The sequence below is a fragment of the Myiozetetes cayanensis genome, unplaced genomic scaffold (genome assembly GCF_022539395.1).
Source record: "Myiozetetes cayanensis isolate MyiCay16 unplaced genomic scaffold, myiCay2020 scf32, whole genome shotgun sequence".
NCBI classification, from domain to species: domain Eukaryota; kingdom Metazoa; phylum Chordata; class Aves; order Passeriformes; family Tyrannidae; genus Myiozetetes; species Myiozetetes cayanensis.
This window is the reverse complement of record NW_026087544.1, coordinates 231,592-251,358: the sequence shown is the minus strand read 5'-3', so window position 1 is coordinate 251,358 and position 19,767 is coordinate 231,592. Positions and strand designations below refer to the sequence as shown.

Below are 19,767 nucleotides of genomic sequence, written 5' to 3'. Positions count from 1 at the left end.
CGGGAGACTCGGCTCGAAGCGACCCGCGGGGGAACAGAGCCGTGGGGGCAGAGCCGTGGGGGCAGAGCCGTGGGACAGAGCCGTGGGGCAGAGCCGTGGGAGCAGAGCCGTGGGGACAGAGCCGTGGGGGCAGAGCCGTGGGAACAGAGCCGTGGGACAGAGTCGTGGGGACAGAGCCGTGGTGACAGAGTCGCACGACCACTGCCGGTCGCGCCCTCCGGCACGCCCCGCCCTCGGGCACGCCCCGCCCTCGGGCACGCCCCGCCCTCGGGCACGCCCCGCCCTCCGGCACGCCCCGCCCTCCGGCACGCCCCGCCCTCCGGCACGCCCCGCCCTCCGGCACGCCCCGCCCTCCGGCACGCCCCGCCCTCCGGCACGCCCCGCCCTCCGGCACGCCCCTCGTGCAGCGCCTACACTTCCCATGAGGCCCCGGGCCCGCCGAGGGTACGGTGTCGGCGGTGCCCGGCAGGGGGCGGTGCGGCGCGGGGCGGGGCCGTTGCCGTGGTGACGCGGGCGCGAGGCCGCCGTGATTGGCCGCGCGTGCGGTGTGCGGTGGCGTCAGGGGGCGCGCGGTGACGCGCGGGGCGGGGGGCGGTGGCGCGAGAGGGGCCGTGCGCGAGGTGAGCAGGGCTGGGGGTTGTGAGGGGGCAGGGGCTGGGACTGGGCTGTGAGGGGACAGGGGCGGCAGGGCAGGGCTGGGCTGTGGGGAACGGGGGCGCAGGGGCAGGCTGGGACAGGGCTGGGGAACGGGGCAAGGGCAGGCTGGGACAGGGCTGTGAGGGAACAGGGGGCGGCAGGGGCAGGGGCTGGGACAGGGCTGTGAGGGGAACGGGGGGCGGCAAGGGCAGGGGCTGGGCTGTGAGGGGAACGGGGGGCGGCAGGGGCAGGGACAGGGCTGTGAGGAACAGGGGTTGGAGCAGAGGGGACGTTGGCGCGAGGAGCTGGGGCGCGGGGGATGTCAGTGACTTGAGGGTTCAGGCTGTAGTTCCTGCTTAGGAAATCAGGGCAGACAGAGGATGGGACGTGGCCCACACGGGAGGAGGCTGAGGGGGACAATGCCCATCTTCTGTGTTAGGATGAGGTGGCAGAGGGGAATTGGGGTGGGAATTGAGGGTACCAGTGAGGGGCACTGCTGGAGTCTGGGGCTGGAAGGAGGAGAAGCAAGAGGGTCAGGATGGTCCGTCAGCAGAGCATCTGATGAGGGGCTGCTCAAGGAAGAAGGATCTGAGAGTCCTTTCCCATCCCTCATATCTCCATGTTCTGCTCCCACTTTCCCCAAGATCCCAGAAAAAGGACATGCTTTTTGGGAAGGAATCAGTCTGTTGAACCCCCACGTGTTGGAACAGGCTTGGGTGGGCAGAGAGGCAAGAAAGCTTTGGATGTGCTGTAGGGTCTGGCCAACATCCCTCGTGGCAATACAGAGGGGTCTGAGCAGTGGCTGCTCCTGAGTTGGAATCCCAGGGCTGGTTGCAGTGTTAGTCTCTAAACCAGTGACCTGTGGGTTGAGGCAGCCCATGTCCCATTTCTCGTTTCTGCTCTGCTCTCCTCTCCACCAGCCCTCTCCATGCAAATCCCTTACTGCCCTTGGCAGAGGATCCTCTTCTGTACAAACATGCTCCAGGCTGTGCTGAGGTGGGAGTTTTCCTGGTGACTTACCATGTGTCAGCCAGGGACATCAGAGGAAGAGTCCAGGAAGGATGTGCTGGCAGGTTCGCTCCATGCCCTGCTGAGCTGGTGCAAGTATACCTTGTGAGTGGTGTGATGGGCATGTCCTGGCATTTAACTATGAGTGGGGCAAGGTGAGCCACTTGTTTTGTTTTAATTCTCAGAATTCTGGCAGCAGCAGCAGCAAAGCACTGGTCTGTGATGGGAGAGAGCTCAGGGTGTGATTTGTGCACTCCCTGTGTGTGATTCAGCCCTCGCTGACAGCGTCAAGGCTATGCCGATGGGCTTTACTGCAGGTGGAGGAAGCCAATTCCTGATGTGCCATTGAGGCTGGAATGACTTTATTATTGTTCCTCATTAGGAAGGTTAAAGAGAAATTTCGTCAGGATTGTTTAGAAAAACTGTTCCATGTTGGGAGAGAAGGGATGAGGAACCTGCTCTGGCTGTAATGTACTGCTGCAAAAGTGAGGCTCCTGAAGGCCATTTTATGGCCCCACTGAGGCAGAGGCTGGTGCCCCTGCCTCTGAAGGAGGGCAGTCGCTGCCTGCAAAGGGAGCTGTGACTGACATCACTGACCACAAAAACGGGCAATCCTGATGAGAGTGATGCTCCAGTGCAGGGGATTGGGGTCGTATTTCTGAATCTCACACTTGTGCCCTATTGTAGATGTACCTGATCTGCTTGGTGCTGTAGGGAACACCCACCACACTCAGGCCAGTGTGTTGGGAGCCTTGACTTTTTGGGGCAGGGGATTTGCATCCTTTCTTCATCCTCTCCTGAACAGCTGCGGGTCCTGGTGCCATGTCAGAGCCAGAAGGGCGAGCAACACCAGGGCTTACTCTCAGCCCAGCACTCACAGGTCGCTGCCGAGCTGCCCGTCCTGGTGGGAGCTGGTGACACTGGTTTATTGCTGGTGCTCGGCTGCTTCGCAAGTCATCCTGTGTTGGGGGCAGCAATAGGAAACAGGACTTTTCCATTGGGGTGGGAGGAGCAGCTAAGCCTGGCTAATGTCAAGGAGGGTACGTGGGTGCAAATAGCATTATGTTCACAACATCTTTGTTTAATGTTTTAGTCCAGTTAGTCTGCATAACTGTCTAAAAATAGGACATATTTTCTCTAAGTCCTTTAGTTCAAAGCCTCATAAGCCACTTTTTCCAGCACTGGTCTCTTACTGCTGTTCTGATCCTGAAATTCGTATAATGCAAAGTTATCGGGAAAACCAAGAAGAGTGAATGAACTCTGTCAAATCCTTAAGTTTCAGCCACCTGAGAGGGAAGTTCATTAAAGTTGCAGGAACTTTCTGACAGCCTCCTGAAGGTGGATTAAGCAAGCTGAGTAAACAAGCCACCTTACAGCCACCACAGACCCTTTTCTAGCATCAGCTTCATGTATTGTCATTAAAGCTCAGGGTCATCAGCCTTTAACTGCAGGTGACGTAAGGCAAAGGGGACATCCCGATGCTGAAAGCCTGGTGAGGAGTTGGGGCTGTCTCTGCTGGGACACCCGGTGATTTACTCTACCTCCCAGTCCTGGGGCAGATGCTGTGACCGCATGCAGTAGAGGGAGTGTGTGTTTAAATTTCAGAGCTGCTGCTGGACCCAGCCCAATGCTCCCAGCAGCATAAATATCTGGCCTTCAGCACAGCTGTGGAAATCTGCGTTCTGTCCTCTTGCAGATTGCTCCAGGTTTCGGCTCTCCGTGCTGACATGGTGACCGAGCGGTGGCTTTTGACAACAGGCAGACAGGGCCAGCAGCTCCACAGAGGTAACCCTTTCCCTTCACATGCAGGTGATTGACCAAGGCACTTACCCTATGTATGTTTCTATAAACTTGGGATAGGGAAGAGCCTGGGAAGAAGAGTTTGCTTTCAGCAAGTTTCACTTTTGTCCATGAGCTTAAATGTTCTTAAATTTCATTGTAAATTTAAACTCTATACCTTATTTTTGTTCAGTTTCTGAATATGATCTTTATGAGTTACCTTAGAAGTAGGTCGTGAGGACCATGGTCTAATCCTGTTCTTCTCAGCTGGCTCTTGCTTGTCAAAGCAAAGTGACATAATATTTCATTATGACTGGAATTGGCTGTTGTTGGGTTGGGGAGGGCATATGAGATCCAGGGCCGCAACAATCTGACACGTGTGGTACTGCTGACGTCTGCTGGTGCTCGACAAAGCCAAGCAGGTCACGGCAGAGTCAGGATAGGGGTTTGGAGGAGGTGGTCGGTGGGAGCAGGCAGGGCACCCTCCTGCCTGCAGACCTCTGAAGTGATGCCTGGAAGTCTTCACTGAAGGCCCTGCACCGGGACGCTGTGTGTGGCTTCCAGCAATGCCAAGGCTGTCTGCGTGTGGCTGTGGGTGTGTGTTTGCCACAACACAGGTCTGAGGTGTTCAGCTGTTGTGGGTTTCTGTGTCAAGTTTGTGCAACTGTCTTTGCTGTCTCTGTTCTGGTATTCAAGACACAAACTTCCAAGGATCTTCACAGCATATGGAGAGGATTTTGTAATGAGCCTCGTGAGGCTTTGCTGATCAGAAGAGCATTGTTTTATGGAATTGCTTCCTGGTGTTGATGGGCTCTGTCTCTTTTGTGTGATGCTTTTTGACAAATATGTATTTTTGTACAGTACATCTTGTTGCCTTTTGGAGAATATTTTGTCTGTGGCTGTTGAATTATGAGCTGAAAATCTGCAAATGTTCTTTGAGACTGCGGAATTGGCACAACAAGAGACTTTTGGTCTCCTTCGAACAGCGGAACCTGACATGCAAATGATGTTTTAATTGGGTGAGATGATGTTACAGTGCTTATACCTGAAAGGTTATTTGCTGCCAGGATGGCTTACCTTGACTATGGCATTTTAGAGATGTTGGGGGTTTATGTTTTGTATTGGCTCTCTTGCTTAGAGCAGGAACAAACTGATACCTGTGGATTTGTCGGGCTGTGTTCACTGCTTCTCATCAGGTGCTACAGAACAATCTCTGCTTTTCTAGAAGTGTCTGTGTTCAGAGATACACTGCTTAGCCCTGCTACAGTGATTTTGGAGACCTTGGGAAAGTCTAGACAAGCAGAAGTCATTTCTATAGTGAGTACAGTTGAGATTTTTCTGTAGAGCTAGTTTTATTTTTTTGTTAATACTCTGAAATGTGCTTGCCTTGGCAGAATGCCTGGGAAGTTACTTTCCCAAAGCAGGGTTTAGAGTGGAACGATTGATGCCAATATGAGTCCTTTTCATCAAGGAGATTGTGAAATGTATCTTACCCAAAATATATGTTTTGGGGTGACATTCACCGGAGCCCTGCTTCATTTCAGGAAGGGTTCAGAGTAGAACTGACTTGAGATGTATCTCAGTTTCAGGATGACTTCTTGAAATGCTCTGATATTCACTGTTTGTATCACAGTATCTGGAAAATGTCTGTGTCCTCCCAGGCTTAGTCAAGAACTCATGAACATCTGTGATCATTTGGGTCAGGTCTTTCCATCTGGCTTTGCAAAGGTTTCCAAAGTACTTCCCTGTCAGGGTACTTCCCTGGGGACCCCATGGACAGGTTCTGCTTGAAGGTTTGAGTTTTGGGGAGGCTGTGGTTTGCAGGGGAATCATGACCAAGGAGGAAGTGGCAGAATGAAAGCACAAGCCAGAAGCATGAACATTTGTCGTGGTGCTAGGTCAAAACAGAGCCCATTTCTGGGCTGGGGGATAGCCATGGCCAGGTAACCTCCATGCTAACCAGAATTGTTCCCGTCATGCTGTACTTCCTGGTTTGCCCTGGCCTGCGAACTGGAACTTGGAATAGCAGAAAACAGAACTTGCATGTTCAACCAGTAACAGAGATGTGGGATGGAGACAGGGAATGGTTCTAGTGATTTGAAAGGGCAAATGAATTGATAGGGAAGTGTTTCTTTGATGGGCTGTTAAGACAGACTTTACTGTGAACCACGTGCCTGCCTAATGAATGTCTCCTTAGGAAAGGCTTTGTCAGGCTGAGGAGAGGTCCACTGAGATGGCTTCAAAAGAACCAGTGCTTTGTGCAGCCACCTTGCTGATGAGAACCTATGCTCAAATCTCTATCCTGACTGACTTGTTACAAACATTTTTTTAATGCAGCTCTTGGTTTCGTCATAATGCAATCTGGGACATTTCCAAAAATGCCCAAATCAGCTTTTCACCTTTAATGTTGGCCCTTGAAAGCTGTTAACCCCATAAGGGCTGATGGTCAAAGTCCTACATCTCTGAAAATGACCATGTCTATGAGGAAGGTGTTGTGTTGTGGGACTTAGGGACACGAGGATCTCTGGAAGAGGGTTGTTGGTGAGCATGAACTCGGGGAGCCCAATGGGCTCCCAGCAGCTGGCTGTGTTGGGAAACGATAGTCGTTGGCTTGCTGTGGACCACTGCAGCTCACCCTGTACTCTCAAGACAGTGCCAAAGACATAAGGATGTTAAAAAAGGTATTAATACTTTGCTCAAATGTTTTGTTTTCTGGGGGCTGGTGCAGAAATTCAAATGGTCAGAGCACACTGTGATTCTTGGCAGACTCCTGCTGACATGGTTGCTGCTTATTTCACTGCTAAAAGTGCAAGGAAATCTGTTCTGCAGCCAGCTCTTGCTATGTGAATGTGGCCAAAAATAGTAAGGAAACAGCATTCCCATCTAGTTCCCTGACAGGGTGTTGAACTAATTTGTCTAGCAAAGTGATTCTGATGTTCTCTGGAGGTTTTCCTTTGGAGACCTGTGCAGTCAGACTCGGACCCCTCTGTTTTCCTGCTCCGTGGTTGAAGTGGAGCTACAGCGGTTGCCGTGATCTGTTCAATCTATCTCAGTTCCCTGGCGCGTGTTCCCTGGCCCTGCTGAATCATCGGAACTTGTGCCTGGGCACAATTGCTCTCTGTCAGCTGCATCCTGGGATTAGAGCAGCATGGCTGGTGCCCAGGATATTTTGCTAAGGTCTACAAAACCAGTAGCACTTTCCTGTGAGTCCAAGTGTAAACATAACAAAATTTACAGGCTGATAGATTTATTTTTTTTTCCTGGTTAGCCCATGGGATCTAAATCTGTTGCTGCAAAGAGGAGAAGGCTTGCTATTGGTTTTGTTTTTTTCCTGGATCTGGGAGCACTGGCAGCCTAGCAATAAAACTTAAGGGCCTGTTGGGTGTTTGGCTCCTGAAAAAAAGCTGCATACACGTGCGTGTGATCCTGAGAGACTCATCGGCCCACTGCTGCTTTTCTGCCCCCACTGCTTTTCTGAGGAGCTGATTGCCCCATCCAAAGCAGAGGTGACTCTTGCTGTTGTCCCAGTGACACTGAGACTTTGGGGAAAGCTAAGCTGTTGTGTGTAGCACTGCCAAACGATGGCCTCACTGACTGCCAACAGTGCTCCCGTTGGCAGCCACAACTTGTTCCACTTGCCATTTTCCTGGAGTTCCATTTCAGTACTACTCTGAGTCTGTAACACCCTGTGCCTAGTGTTTGCCTCGGGAAGTGGTGTTGCTGTTCCTGTGAGCTCCTCCCTCATCAGCCCTGTTCTATAATTACTAATGTTCCTGAAACCAGATCCTTCCACGTGTCCTGCTCAGGTTCGGGAGGACAAGAGGTCCTTAAGCAAACCAGCAGCCCTGGAGTACAGCCGAGAGGACTTCAGCAGTATGAGAAAGCATCATCTTACAGTGGTTCAGTGAGTTCTGACCCCCCAACCTCTCCTCACCTTCAGGATGGTAAAGGAGGGGGGAGTATATCCCAGACAGCTTCTCTAGCATGCGTGTGCTGGGTTTGCAGTGTGATGCCAAAGCATTACCACAGCTTCACAGCCACCTCTGCTTGTGCCCTGGGCTGTGGGGGGATGATTCTCTCTCCTTGCCAGTCTTAGTGGTCTTTTCAAATAGCAGCACTTCTGTGCTGTTTCCAGTGCTGAGAAGCCCCAGTGGTGTCACCTTTCCAGTACCTGCTTGTTTCCTGGCTGCTGTTGTTCCAGTGGGTCAGACACATGCCCCTCCTGGCCCTGGTGCTGGTGCTGGTGCTCTGGGCCGGTGTGAGTTGACAGCAAAGCACAAATACCAGTCAGCAGTCGTCAGAATGAGATGTGTCCATTTATTTGCTGAAAACCTCCCTGGAAATGCCTCGTACAGGAATGTATAACAGGAGAAGATGGTCACGAGAAGCGTGGGGTGCTGACTGGGGGCTGGGCAGGCCAGACCTGCGAGTGTGACTGCGAACAGGTGTCAAAATCCATAATACAGGAATAAACAATGACGTTTGGCACTAATTGATTGCTCTGCACTTCCAAAACATGCTGTCTCCGTGAGTAAACACAGCAAGGGGAGGATCAGGAATAAAGCACTGTGAACGTCCTAGGTTTGCTTTTTTTGTGGTGAGTCTTGCTTTTGTTTGGGGGTTGATGATGAAGGAAATGGAGGTATGGGACTTGACTGGATTTGCTGAAGATTGTGGAGCAGCATTTCAAATAAGAGCTAACAACTGTGCAGCTCTTCTCTGCATGTCCTGCTGCTGCCCATCTGCCAATGGCAGCCGTGGAGCCTGATAAGGGCAGGGAGTCTCTCCGTTGGGAAGATGTGGAGGGATGATTCCCCTGTCTCCCACTAATCTGCCATCTCTAGATTTCAGAGCATATCTTATTCATGCTTGGACCTGCTGGAGCCAGGAATTGGCTGCATCTCCTGGAGGGCAAGCAGCCTGGCAGACCCTGATTTGCACGTGGCTGAGAGTTCAGTGCCCAAAGTCTTATTTGTTCCTATGTCTGTGATACCTCTTGCGCTCTTAACAAACCCAGCACAGGTGAGAAAGTGCTGTGACCTGTTTTTGGGTAACAGCATCAGTCATGGTATGAAAGGAGAAGAGTCCGTTGAGTTTTTTAACAAGTTGGTTTTTTTCCCCCTCAATGCCCAGGAAGTGGGTGAGTTAAAACATGCAGTATATGTGTGATTCATTTTGGCAAGCCTGGCTTCTCAAGGCAGTCGAGGGAATCTCCTGCACCCTGTGTCACATGTCCCTGAGTAATTAGAAGCAGCATGGTAATGGCAGCTCTGGCAGCACCCTGCTGCTTAGTCAGCTGGGCTCATGCTTGGGGAAATGCAGGTGGTCAGCCTTGGAGAGAGAATCACAGGACTGGGCTCTGGGGCATGGCCCAACATCTGAACAAATGCTTCAAGGGGAAAAATCTGGTCCAGAATGTCCATCCTGGTCAAGGCTGTGTAGCAAGGAAGAGCCTGTCTAGCTCTAGTAGTCTATTTCTGTGTGTAGCCTGCCTTGCGGCCAAGACTTTGAGTAAGGGAGGAAGCACTCATCTAATAAGTGCTGCTGAGATCTCACTGGCTAATGTGGGGGCATGCTGTTCTTCCAGGAACAAACACAAACATGTTTTCAGTGTTTGTCTCTCCTGTTTTGTACACTTAGTTACCTGTCCTGTATTGCAGCATCTGCTTAGCTCTTATTTGACTTTTATTAGTGGTAGCTGACATGTAGGAGGAGGAACAGGAACTGGTACTTGTTCGTCAGATCTTGGAAGCAGTGACACAACTGAGGGGAGTGTGCCAAGAGGTGGTCAACCAGCAGCAATCACACCTCCTGTATGGATTCAGGTCAGTTTTGGATTCAAAATGGGCTTCACAGCACTGCTTTACAGACGGCTGAGTTCTCATCTCACCCACTCTGCTTCTGTTGGCTGTGAATATGGCTAACATTTTTGTCCAGAGGAACAAAAACACAAGTCAGAAGTGCTCCCATGATAAATTGGTTTGCTTTTGCAGTTCTTAGTGACCTCTTTTACAGTAACTTGAAAAACTACGTAGAGCAGATCAACTCTGTGACTTGACCTTGGGAGGTTTGGACCTTTCTTTGGTGCTTGGCTTTGCCTGGGAACTCTGAGCTTGGCTCCGGGCTTTACGCACTAATCATCCGTGGCGAGCTCCTGGGCCACAGGGGCACAAGCTGTGGGTTGATGAACTGGAGGCTTGGATCTTGGTCAGCTCTGGAGAAGTACCGCCTTCTTGCAGGGAATCCACACTGAAGGTTTATCTCCTTTTAACTTTTATTCCTGTTTTTTAGCTTCCTTTGTGCCACGTCTCTTTCCCTGTTCCCACCAGTGTTTTAGCTTGGCATAGATGCCAGCTTCTAGGAAAGACAAACCTGTTGCCCAAGCTGTTTGCAGCCAGCAGGCATGAGCCCAAGCCCAGAGCCAGCAAATGAACCCTCCCTCCGCTGGCTGCGGGCTCCTGGGAGGGAGCTGCTGCCTCAGCCAGGGTTACCAAAGCTCCTTGGAACAGGGGTTGAGGCAAGAGCAGAGCAAGTCACGAGATGTTTGCCCTCTTGCTCATTCCTATCCTGTGGGAAGAGGAAGGGAAACAGCTTTTCGGGATTCTCTGGAGAAACTTAGGAAGGAATTCACAGTTCTCATCCTTGTTTCCATCACTGTTCTGTGACAGCTGCCGAACGGCAGAAAGGAGTGGGTGGCTATGCTGGGCAGAAATCTCTGCCTTTCTCCCTGCAGCTTGAAGCTTGTGTGTTGTGCTCTGGTGGGGGACTCCTTAACCAAGAGGAGGAGATCGAGTTATCTCTGATCCTGCTCTGTCCACTTGACCACTGGATGTGGGGGCATCAAACAGCTGGAGAGGTCCTGAGATGGAGATCGGTTCTTTGGCCATCCTCTGTCATCCCTAGTGCTATCGCACAAAGATTCCATGCTGCAGTGCTGGCAGGGCAGGTCCCTCCTTGTGCTCCGAGACAGAGAGCTTGGACAAACCTCTGGAGAGCTCCAGCTCCCCAGGACCCCCCCATTCTAACAACTGCAGGGTTTGCAGAGGAATGGAGGGGAGCATGTGAATTCTTGGTGAATCTCCACAGTCTCTGCTTGCTGCCACCCTGCTGGCTGCTGCCCCTGGCCCAGGGCTGAGGGCTGGGGTCCCTCTCTCACCGGGAGTCCTACCCAGCCACTGGCTCCTTGTGAGGGTGCACAGGCATGGCCCGTGCACAGCCCTTTATCAAGGCTGTAGCTGCTCTGGCCCTTCATCTGCCAAAAGCAGGGGGTGCAGCCTCCCATGAGAGATCAGTCTTCTTTCCCAGTCCTCTCCCTCTATCCCTGTGGTTTAGAAAACAGGGGAAGGGCTAAGGGAGAGGCAGGTGTGCAAACCGCTCCCACAGCTCTCCTCTGCCCAGGCCCCTTGTACTCTTGGCCTGCAGAGATATTCAAACAATATGTTTGGAGCCTTCTGATAAAAGCTTTTCTCTCTCTGCCTCTCCAGCCACCCTTAAAGGGTGGGATTAGCATCCATATCCTTCCTGTAATGCCTGCATGCACATGGGGAGCCCTAGCTGGAGCCCCTCGATGCAGTCTGTGCACATCTCACCCTCTGCTTTCCCCCTCCTCAAGCCTGTCCAAGTCTTGACTCCAAGCACAGTTTTGGAGTTGCTTTGGTGGGTTTTGGGGAGCAAGCTGCATGTCACAAACTCACTGCCACCCTGGGAGCCCATGGCCCTGAGCAGACCTGGTGGATGGAGGACAGCATGCCAGGGATGCACTCATGTTATTCCAACAGCAGTATGCCATGAGGCATCTGGGGCAAAGCAAAGAACTCTGTCAGCACTGGGTTTAAAGCTAGGGGCCTGAGCTGGATGCCAGGGACAAAGGGGATGTAAGCTGCTCATTAAGCTGCTGCAGGATGGATTTTCCACTGTAGATGAGTTTCTCCTGCCACAAACTTCCCTCACTAACTACTCTTCCAGGCAAAAGTGTTTCCCTGACGTTTGTATGATCACTTATATATAACCTTGAAAATGATTGAGCTCATTACCTTCCATCTCCACTGAAAAGGTTTTTCCTGCCTGAGTGTCATGTCCCACTGCGCTGGATGTGTTAGTGGAGGCCAAGGATAACACAGCCTTTCAAAGGTCCCTCAGTGCTCCTTTGGAAAGGGAGCACCCCTCTGCCTGCTTCTGCCACCATGGAGTGTGCTCACAGCCGCCACTAAAGTACCTCTCCTGGAAGCAAAGACACCTGTGCTGCAGTCTGCATTCCCAGTGTAGCGGGGGAAAAACAAAGCCCTTTTGGGCTGCGGGAGACCCAGGCTTTTGTGCAGCACCAGCTCTGGAGGTGACTTGTGTCCTGGCTTCGCAACATGTTTGTGCTCACCCTCCCACCTGCAGGTTTTGTCCTCTCCCTCAGTTGCTTCTTGATCTTGCAGGGAGCTCTGACCTTGACAGCTTTCCAGGAATCCGAGGAACTGGCTGCAGCTCTAAGTTCAAAGTGTGACACATGACGGTCTGCTGCAGGAGGGCAAATGAGCCCAGGGAGTCCTGGATCACTGCTGCCCTCCCCCAGCCCCTCCCTGGGCTGTGCCATGGACTTGGGCACAAGGCACAGACCATCCCAGAGCTCAGGGTTGCCCTTGTATGAGGCCCCTGTGAGATGCTGCAATGGTTTAACTTGGGCCTGCAAATTGAGGCTTTCCTGGAAGAACGTGAATTTTAGCAGCTTTCCTGATGGATATTTCTCTGTTTAAAAATAGCTCCTTTAAGGAAGTGGATGGACCTCTACATAAACTGGCTTTGAGATACTAATTACTCAAGCAAGAGTCAGTTTAGGAATCGAGATCTGGAGGTAAATGAGCACCAGAGTGTTACAGCACAAGCTGGATGCTCAGGCGAGATCCACATGGTTGGGAGGGAGGTGGGAATGGCTCTGCAGTGGCTGTGGTAGTGGTGATGCATCGTTTGCACAGCTTGAGCTTTTCGTGGGCTCTTTGGGATCGAGTAAGGCAAACAAGGAGCGGAAGCGCACGGGGGGAGGATGGGTCATTCCTCCCACAGGAAACCCAGGATTAAGACACTGGTTGGATTGTGAGGCCATTGGGATTGTGCTGCTGGACCCCGTGGCTGAGCACAGCCCGGCAGCTCTTGGCAGAAGAGCCAAGTGAAAACAAACACAAAGGCTGTAACTGGCAGTGCTGTGATGGAAAGGAGCACGAGCACAGGGCCAGCAGGAAGCCATCGGTCTTGCAGATGGCTCACACAAATCAGGGGCTTTAAGGCACTGCCTGCTGCTACATCGAGCCCTGCTCACCCAGCATCCCCCACCCAAGGGCACAGAGCACCCTGGTCAGCCGCTGCTCCCGGTCCCAGCTCTGCCGTGGCTGTGTGGGGATGTAGGGTGAAGCCACCCCTACCTTGACCCTTCTGAAGGTGTTGGCTCTGAAAGACCCTGGCCTTGGCTGCTACAGTGACATCCTAGTGTACTGGCGGCTCTGGGGGATGTTTTCTGGGGCGGTGTTTCTGCTATGGGACTTGCAAGCTGGGGACCCAGGTCCCTGGGTGTCATCTGAGCTGGTTTGTTGTCTGGGTTCTGTCTGCTGGCCTTTAAATAATTCTGTGAGTTTTTGCTTCCTTGAGTCTTAGAGTGCATAGGGATCTTTAAAGGGCCCCAGCTCTGCACGTCTCACGGGCTGAGGAGCAAGCACAGAGCAGGACTGGTGTGGTTGGTGACACACTGTCCTGCTGCTGAGCTGCTCTATGCAGGCACTTAGCACTGACCCTGGCCTCTCTCCCGTGTCCTGCAGGCTAGTAGGAACAGCCTGGTGGGGTCCATCTCGGATAGACTCGGATGATGCCAGAGCTATGACAGGGATTGCAGTCTTGGCACTGAGGGGTGATCAATTATGGAACAACTACAGGAGGAAGTACCTGAGGTCAAGGAAGAGGAAGAGGAAGAGGCAGTGATGGTGGCAAGTAGAGCCTTGGACCCAACTGGAGGACCAGACAGCTCACTGCCTTCAAGCAGCTACACAGGTAAGTGGAGCCATGGGAGCTCATCTGCCCCCAGAGCATACAGGCATCCACAGCCTCCGGGCAGCGTGCTCAGCTGCAAGGGCAGAGGACCTGTCTGTGAATGGAGTTCAGCTGGTTTTAATTTCTTCCCTTTGTGAAATAATGCACCAATAGCCAAGTTACGGAGAGGCTTACTTATTGCTCTGCAGTCACTGCACAGCCACTGGCAATGGGTTGTGGAGTGGAAATGAAAAGGACAGACGGGTAACATTGTGTCTCAGAGCAAGGGGCCCCCCAGGGTGCTTGGAAATGCTTCCCTGGACACTTTTTGAAGTCCTCAGTGCAAAGTGATTGTAGGAGCTGGGAGAGAAGGTTTGTGGCTGCTGAAGAGGCTCCTCCAGAGCCCTGGACATTCCAGCTGGGCAGCCCTGTGCCAGTGGCTAGCCAACCAAGGATTATAAAGTCAGCTGGTTGTGTTTCATTGCCTGGGCATGAATGCCTGGAATCTGCCTGGAGCCAGTGCCTGATTCCTGGTAACTAGCCAGCTGCTATGGCAGTGGCAGGCAGGACAGGGCTGGAAATCCTTCCTCAGCCCCATGACTGGAAGAGCTGGCCACACCAGGTGCTAGGCCTGTGGCTGTAACATGGAAGGACATGTCCCTGTGTGTGTTTGCAGACATGTCGCAGAGCTCCTCTCCCTCGCTGTCGGACCAGCTGCAGATGGGCTGTGAGGAGGCAGCCCTGGGAGCATTGAACGTGGAGTGCAGAGTCTGCGGAGACAAAGCCTCGGGGTTCCACTACGGCGTGCATGCCTGCGAGGGCTGCAAGGTGCGTCTGTGGAGAGGGCTGGGCTCAGCTGCACCGAGCAGGGCTTAGACCCCAGGGACTGGGCTGCCTCCTCAAACAAGGAGATCTGCAGCAAAACAGGGATGTGGGATTGAGTAAGTGTAAAAAACCTGTCCAGAGAGTGTGGCGAGTACAGGCAGGCAGAAGTGGTGCCCTGGGAAGGTGGCTGAGGTCTGTATGGTCCAAATCTTGCCCCGTCATGCTTTACTTTGAAAGGAAAATCCATCTGTCCCCACAAGGCCCCTGAGTTTGCTTTTAAAGATTGGTTTCTGTGCCACAGATCAGCATTGAGCTGTGTATTTATCCCCCTGGGATCACTGGCTGCAGCTTGGATGTGCTTCTGGAATTCTTTCCCCAACAGCAAATCCAGCAGAGATATGTTAGCAGCCCAGGTCGTGCCAGATGTTCCTGCAGGCCAGGGTTGGCTCATGGCTTGTTTCTCCAAAGGAAAGCAGTTTGAGAAGAAATTTTTTACAGATAGAGTAATCAGACATTGGAATGGGCTGCCCAGGGAGGTGGTGGATTCACCATCTCTGGAGGTTTTTTACGATGAGACTGGATGAGGCACTCAGTGCCATGGTCTAGTAACCATGGCGGTGTTGGATCAAAGTTGGACTTGATGATCTCAGAGGTCATTTCCAACCTGGTTGATTCTGTGATTCTATCCCTCCCTGCTGGCTGCTGGCAGTGTCACACAGCACTGGGCCAGGGGCTGACCTCCACACTTCCTCCTTTGCAGTACCCTTCTCCCACTGCACAACCTCTCCTTGGGATAGCAACTCTTGCTTGCACCAGAGTACCCAGGGCTCCTCCTACTCACCTGCCTGAACCTCCCTGAGGCTCCTGGGGACCCAGCCAGGTCCCAAAACACAGGCCCTAGCGCTGCTGCTCCATGTCTCCCTGCTCCCTGCCTGCAGGGTTTCTTCCGCCGGACAATCCGCATGAAGCTGGAGTATGAGAAGTGTGAGAGGAGCTGCAAGATTCAGAAGAAGAATCGAAACAAGTGCCAGTACTGCCGCTTCCAGAAATGCCTCTCCCTGGGCATGTCACACAATGGTGAGTGTCACTGCTGACCACAGGCCTGACTGACTGGGTGACATGGGACCAGCTGCTCTCCTATGAAGGGTGCACATGGTAGGCTGTGCTTTAGCCCATGGCTCTCCTTGCCAAGGGATCATTCAAACCCAGTGTTTCGAGCCTTTGACTCTTAAACCCTGTCTTCTGTACAAGAAGGGGCTGTTCATTCCCACCATGCAGGACAGCTGCTGGCACGTGGGTGTGCCTTACGAACTGACCCAGAGGGAAGTGGACACACAGATTGCTCTTCTGTGCCAGGATTTTAAAACTTCTGGTGTAACCCTCTAGGTCATGACCAAGCAAAGGTCTTTATGTGGGTTTGTGAAAGAACCCAGAGGAGTGGGATGGGAGTTCGGTGTGAGGGAAGCAGCAATGGGTGGTTCATGAAGGTGCCAGTGCTGGAGGAGCTGCATCCTGGAGAAGCACTGTGTTGTGCAGGTGTTCACCAGCAGACCTGTCCATCTGCGGTGGCAGAACAACCCTCTGCCTCTCTGGATGCATCTCCTGGAGTCACCCCTCTGTCTTGACCCACTGGTTTTGCCCCCCCAGCAATCCGCTTTGGGCGCATGCCAGAGGCAGAGAAGAGAAAGCTGGTGGCAGGGCTGACGGCAAGCGAGATCGGCTGCCAGAACCCGCAGGTGGCCGACCTGAAAGCTTTCTCCAAGCATATCTACAATGCCTACCTGAAGAATTTCAACATGACCAAAAAGAAGGCGAGAGGTATCCTGACCGGGAAGGCCAGCAGCACCCCAGTAAGTTCCCTCCCAGGGCAGGTGGGGTTGGCCATGGCCAGTACAGAGGGCTGTTCTCTGGGGGATGCTGCACATCTCCCTCCTGCCATAGCTGTTCCACATGCACCAGTTTCCACCTGCAGCTAGGTGGGCCCTGCACGTCCTGCCCCTCGCTAGGAAAAGTCCCATTGCTGTGCAGACTTGTGCTGTGGTGGTGGGTGCAGATTGCCTGAGCACTGTCAGTCCCAGAGGCAGGGAACAGCACAGGGACGGACAGACAACCATGAGTGTCCTGGGCAGAGCTGGCACCTCGAGTTCCCACAGCAGACTCCTAACTTGCTTCTTGTTCAAGCAGCCTTTTGTGATCCATGACATGGACACCTTGTGGCAGGCAGAGAAGGGGTTGGTGTGGAAGCAGCTGGTGAATGGCATTCCCCCCTACAAGGAGATTGGGGTGCACGTCTTCTATCGCTGCCAGTGCACTACGGTGGAGACTGTGCGGGAGCTCACAGAGTTTGCCAAGAGCATCCCCAGCTTCATAGGCCTCTACTTGAATGACCAAGTGACTCTGCTCAAGTATGGGGTGCACGAGGCCATCTTCGCCATGCTGGCCTCCATCATGAACAAGGATGGGCTGCTGGTGGCCAACGGGAACGGCTTCGTGACCCGTGAGTTCCTGCGTAGCCTGCGCAAGCCCTTCAATGAGATTATGGAGCCCAAATTTGAGTTTGCAGTGAAGTTCAATGCGCTGGAGCTGGATGACAGTGACCTGTCCCTGTTTGTGGCAGCCATCATCCTGTGCGGAGGTGAGTGGGTGCCCTCGCCCATGCCAGAGTCAGGAAGAGTCCTCCTTACTTAGAAGTGGTTCAGAGGGGGCTGGGGGAGCTGAGCTGCAGCTGGCCCTGAGGTCAGCCACGGGTGTGTCAGGGGCACAAGAGAAGAACTGAACACTTCCAAAACCAAAGCTGCTCTGTGGTGGTGATGCCTGGCAGGCTTGGACCAAGAGCAAGGAGTGTAGAAGTGGCATCTCCTCGTGTGCTGCTGTGGGATAGGCTGTCAAAGGGCACACTTCTCCCCTTTCTAGCTGATGAGGTTGGAGTCACAATGGGTGGGATACAATCCTCAGCTTCCTTTCCCCAGGAGGAGCGTGTACTTTGGAGGGCTGCCCCATGACCCTGCAGCTACCGTGCTTCTTCTCCACAGACCGTCCTGGCCTGATGAATGTGAAGCAGGTGGAGGAGATCCAAGACAACATCCTGCGAGTGCTGGAGTTTCACCTACAGGCCAACCACCCAGATGCTCAGTACCTTTTCCCCAAGCTGCTGCAGAAGATGGCAGATCTGCGGCAGCTGGTGACAGAACATGCCCAGCTGGTGCAGAAGATCAAGAAGACAGAGACAGAGACATCTCTGCACCCACTTCTGCAGGAAATCTACAAGGACATGTACTGAGGACCTGTTATTTATGAGAATGAAGCCATGGATTCCCATCAAGACTCTTCATACAGAAACAAAGAAAACCCTTTCCTGTGTCTTCCATTTCTTCTACTGGAAACTCTTTTCTACGTGACCCTGACATACGGTACGTAGGGCAAGATGCTGTCACAATTTGCAGCTGCCTCCTGCTTGGCCGGGGCCTCCGTTAACACACACTAACAAATCTCCACAGCTGCTGTTTCCATTACTGCGGCCCAGCTCCAGCTGCTCCCCAGGCCTCTGGAGCAGCCACCCGGTTTACATGGCACAGGCAGTGTGGTTCTTACAGCACCCCAGGTCCCCAAGGTGGGAGGAGCTCTGGTCCTTAGGAGACCCGAGCGAGGTGCAGGGGTCCGGTGGGACCAGCAGTAGCACTTACAGCGTGTCTGTATTTTCTTGTTTGTTTGCACTCCGAAGACATAGTCCTGAGCCGTGAAGTCTGGGACAGTTGTGATGTGAAAGGATGTTTCTCTCTTTCCCAAAGAAAAGCCAGAGTATTTGAACACTAGTAGGGCTGTCCTAGCAGGGACCCTCAGCAGCAGCCCCCTGTTCTGTGCAGTGTGTTCCTGTCTCCCAGAGGGACCGTGTGAGCTCTGCCTTCCTGAGTGCTGTGTGGGAGCCTTTGCTCCTGGCACCCTCATTCCAGAGGAAATGTGTTCTTTAGCACCTCAGTATGAGAGGAGGGATGGGGAGGTGAGAGGGCAAGGATTTGACTTGTTAAAATTCACCTTCACAGCAGAGGCTGGAACTTGTGGCTTCCACAGGCTGTTCTGCATAGATATGAGTTACTAAAAAGGTCTGTGCAGGGTCAGGGGCTTTGGGCTGTTCAGGGTTTGGTGTCCTGCCTCAGTTTCCCTTGTGAAAGGGACCTGGATTGTCACTGGCTCTGCTCCAAGGGGGAGCAAAAGGATCCTTTAGTGCATTGGTTGCAAAGAGCTTTACAGCTGTAAACCCCAGTATAAATGCCAAGGATTTATAAACTGGGATGGAGCGAGTGGGATGCTCACAATGGGCAGGAGCTTCCCAGAGCGCACAGCCAGGTCACAGAAGCTGCTGGTCCTCTGCCACCGTTCTGAGAGCTGGGACAGCTCCAGGCTTCAGGGTCTGTCTAAACCCAGCACCATATTTGGACTTTACCTCATAACTTCTCGCAGCTGTAGTGAAATGCCATAGTGCTGCCTGGGCTGGGCCGGGTCCCCAGTGTGGAGGGCTGCATCACCTGGGCTCAAGGAGAGAGGATGGACCCAGGAAGGGCTGTTTCCTTCTTGGCATAATGGTGTCTGACCTAAGACATAGCACTTACCTGTCTGCAGCTTCTGGTCCTGTGTGTCCTGAGCAGCCTTATTAAAATACTGATATTCCCAAGGAGCAGTTGTGGGAGCAAATTAGTCGGTTTTATTTTACTTTCCTCATCTTCAGGGTAGCAGATTTCCATGGTGCAATAAGTCCTTTAAAAAACCCAAAGGGGAAGAGCACTGGGCTTCCCCACCCCATCACAGGGCTGGCGATCCCAAACCTGCCTCTGCTGCCACACTCCAGCGCCTTGCCGTGCCTCAGTTTCCCTGCCCAGCGTCCCCCTTCCCTACCTCGCAGGAGTGTTAGGAATTACCATTTCTGAAGCACTTTGAAGCCCTCTCGGGGAAGGCACTGGGGAAGGCACTGGAGACATGTATGTGCTGGATGGAGCCCGGGGGATTTGCCCTTCCCAAAGCATCCCCACCGCCGTCACATGCAGGACTTGTGCCCATCACCTGGGGAACTTTTGCTCTTCCTTCCTCAACAGTGTAACAACCTTCAAACTGAAATGTATATTTTTGCTAGAAGTACAAACCTCCAAGTGTTTTTAATAATATAAATAGTGTCCACAAACTGACTTGACTTCAAATAAATCTGAACTAAATATTTAAGAATTTTTTAGCATCCAGCCTGTCTTTGTGGGATTTCTCTTGGCACCTGGGGGAGCTGACCATGGGAGGGTTTCCAGCAGAGGTGATGGGATTTGCTGTAATTTCCAGGGATTTGCCATGATTCCCAGGTCTCCATTATTCCTAGAGCTCATAGATCATGTGGTTTTTCTGCCTACAAACTAAAGGCAGCAGAAAAGAGCCATTTATGAGCAGGGTCTCAGTCTCAGAGCTGGGTGCTTCCTGCCCCAAAAGCTTGCAGAGCTGGGCAATGAGCTCAGCTTGGCCAGAACCACCCCAAGATGGGCA

The 19,767-nt window shown here is 52.8% G+C and overlaps 1 protein-coding gene across 11 annotated transcripts; it reads left to right on the top strand.

Moving 5' to 3' along the window:
- The first annotated feature begins 583 nt into the window (after positions 1-583).
- On the top strand, positions 584-19,464 carry PPARD (peroxisome proliferator activated receptor delta). Of its 11 annotated transcripts, none has more exons than XM_050326789.1 (8): positions 584-620; positions 3,341-3,429; positions 13,218-13,446; positions 14,102-14,253; positions 15,189-15,327; positions 15,898-16,100; positions 16,432-16,885; positions 17,220-19,464. In XM_050326789.1, exons 3-8 carry the CDS (start codon positions 13,317-13,319, stop codon positions 17,528-17,530), a joined length of 1,389 nt encoding a protein of 462 aa, XP_050182746.1. In that variant the 5' UTR covers positions 584-620; positions 3,341-3,429; positions 13,218-13,316; the 3' UTR covers positions 17,531-19,464. The 11 variants fall into 11 exon arrangements, with proteins under 11 accessions (XP_050182746.1, XP_050182749.1, XP_050182744.1 ...); XM_050326792.1 differs by having other exon boundaries at positions 601-620; positions 3,341-3,453; XM_050326787.1 differs by lacking the exon at positions 584-620 and adding an exon at positions 1,088-1,749.
- Positions 19,465-19,767: the final 303 nt, after the last annotated feature.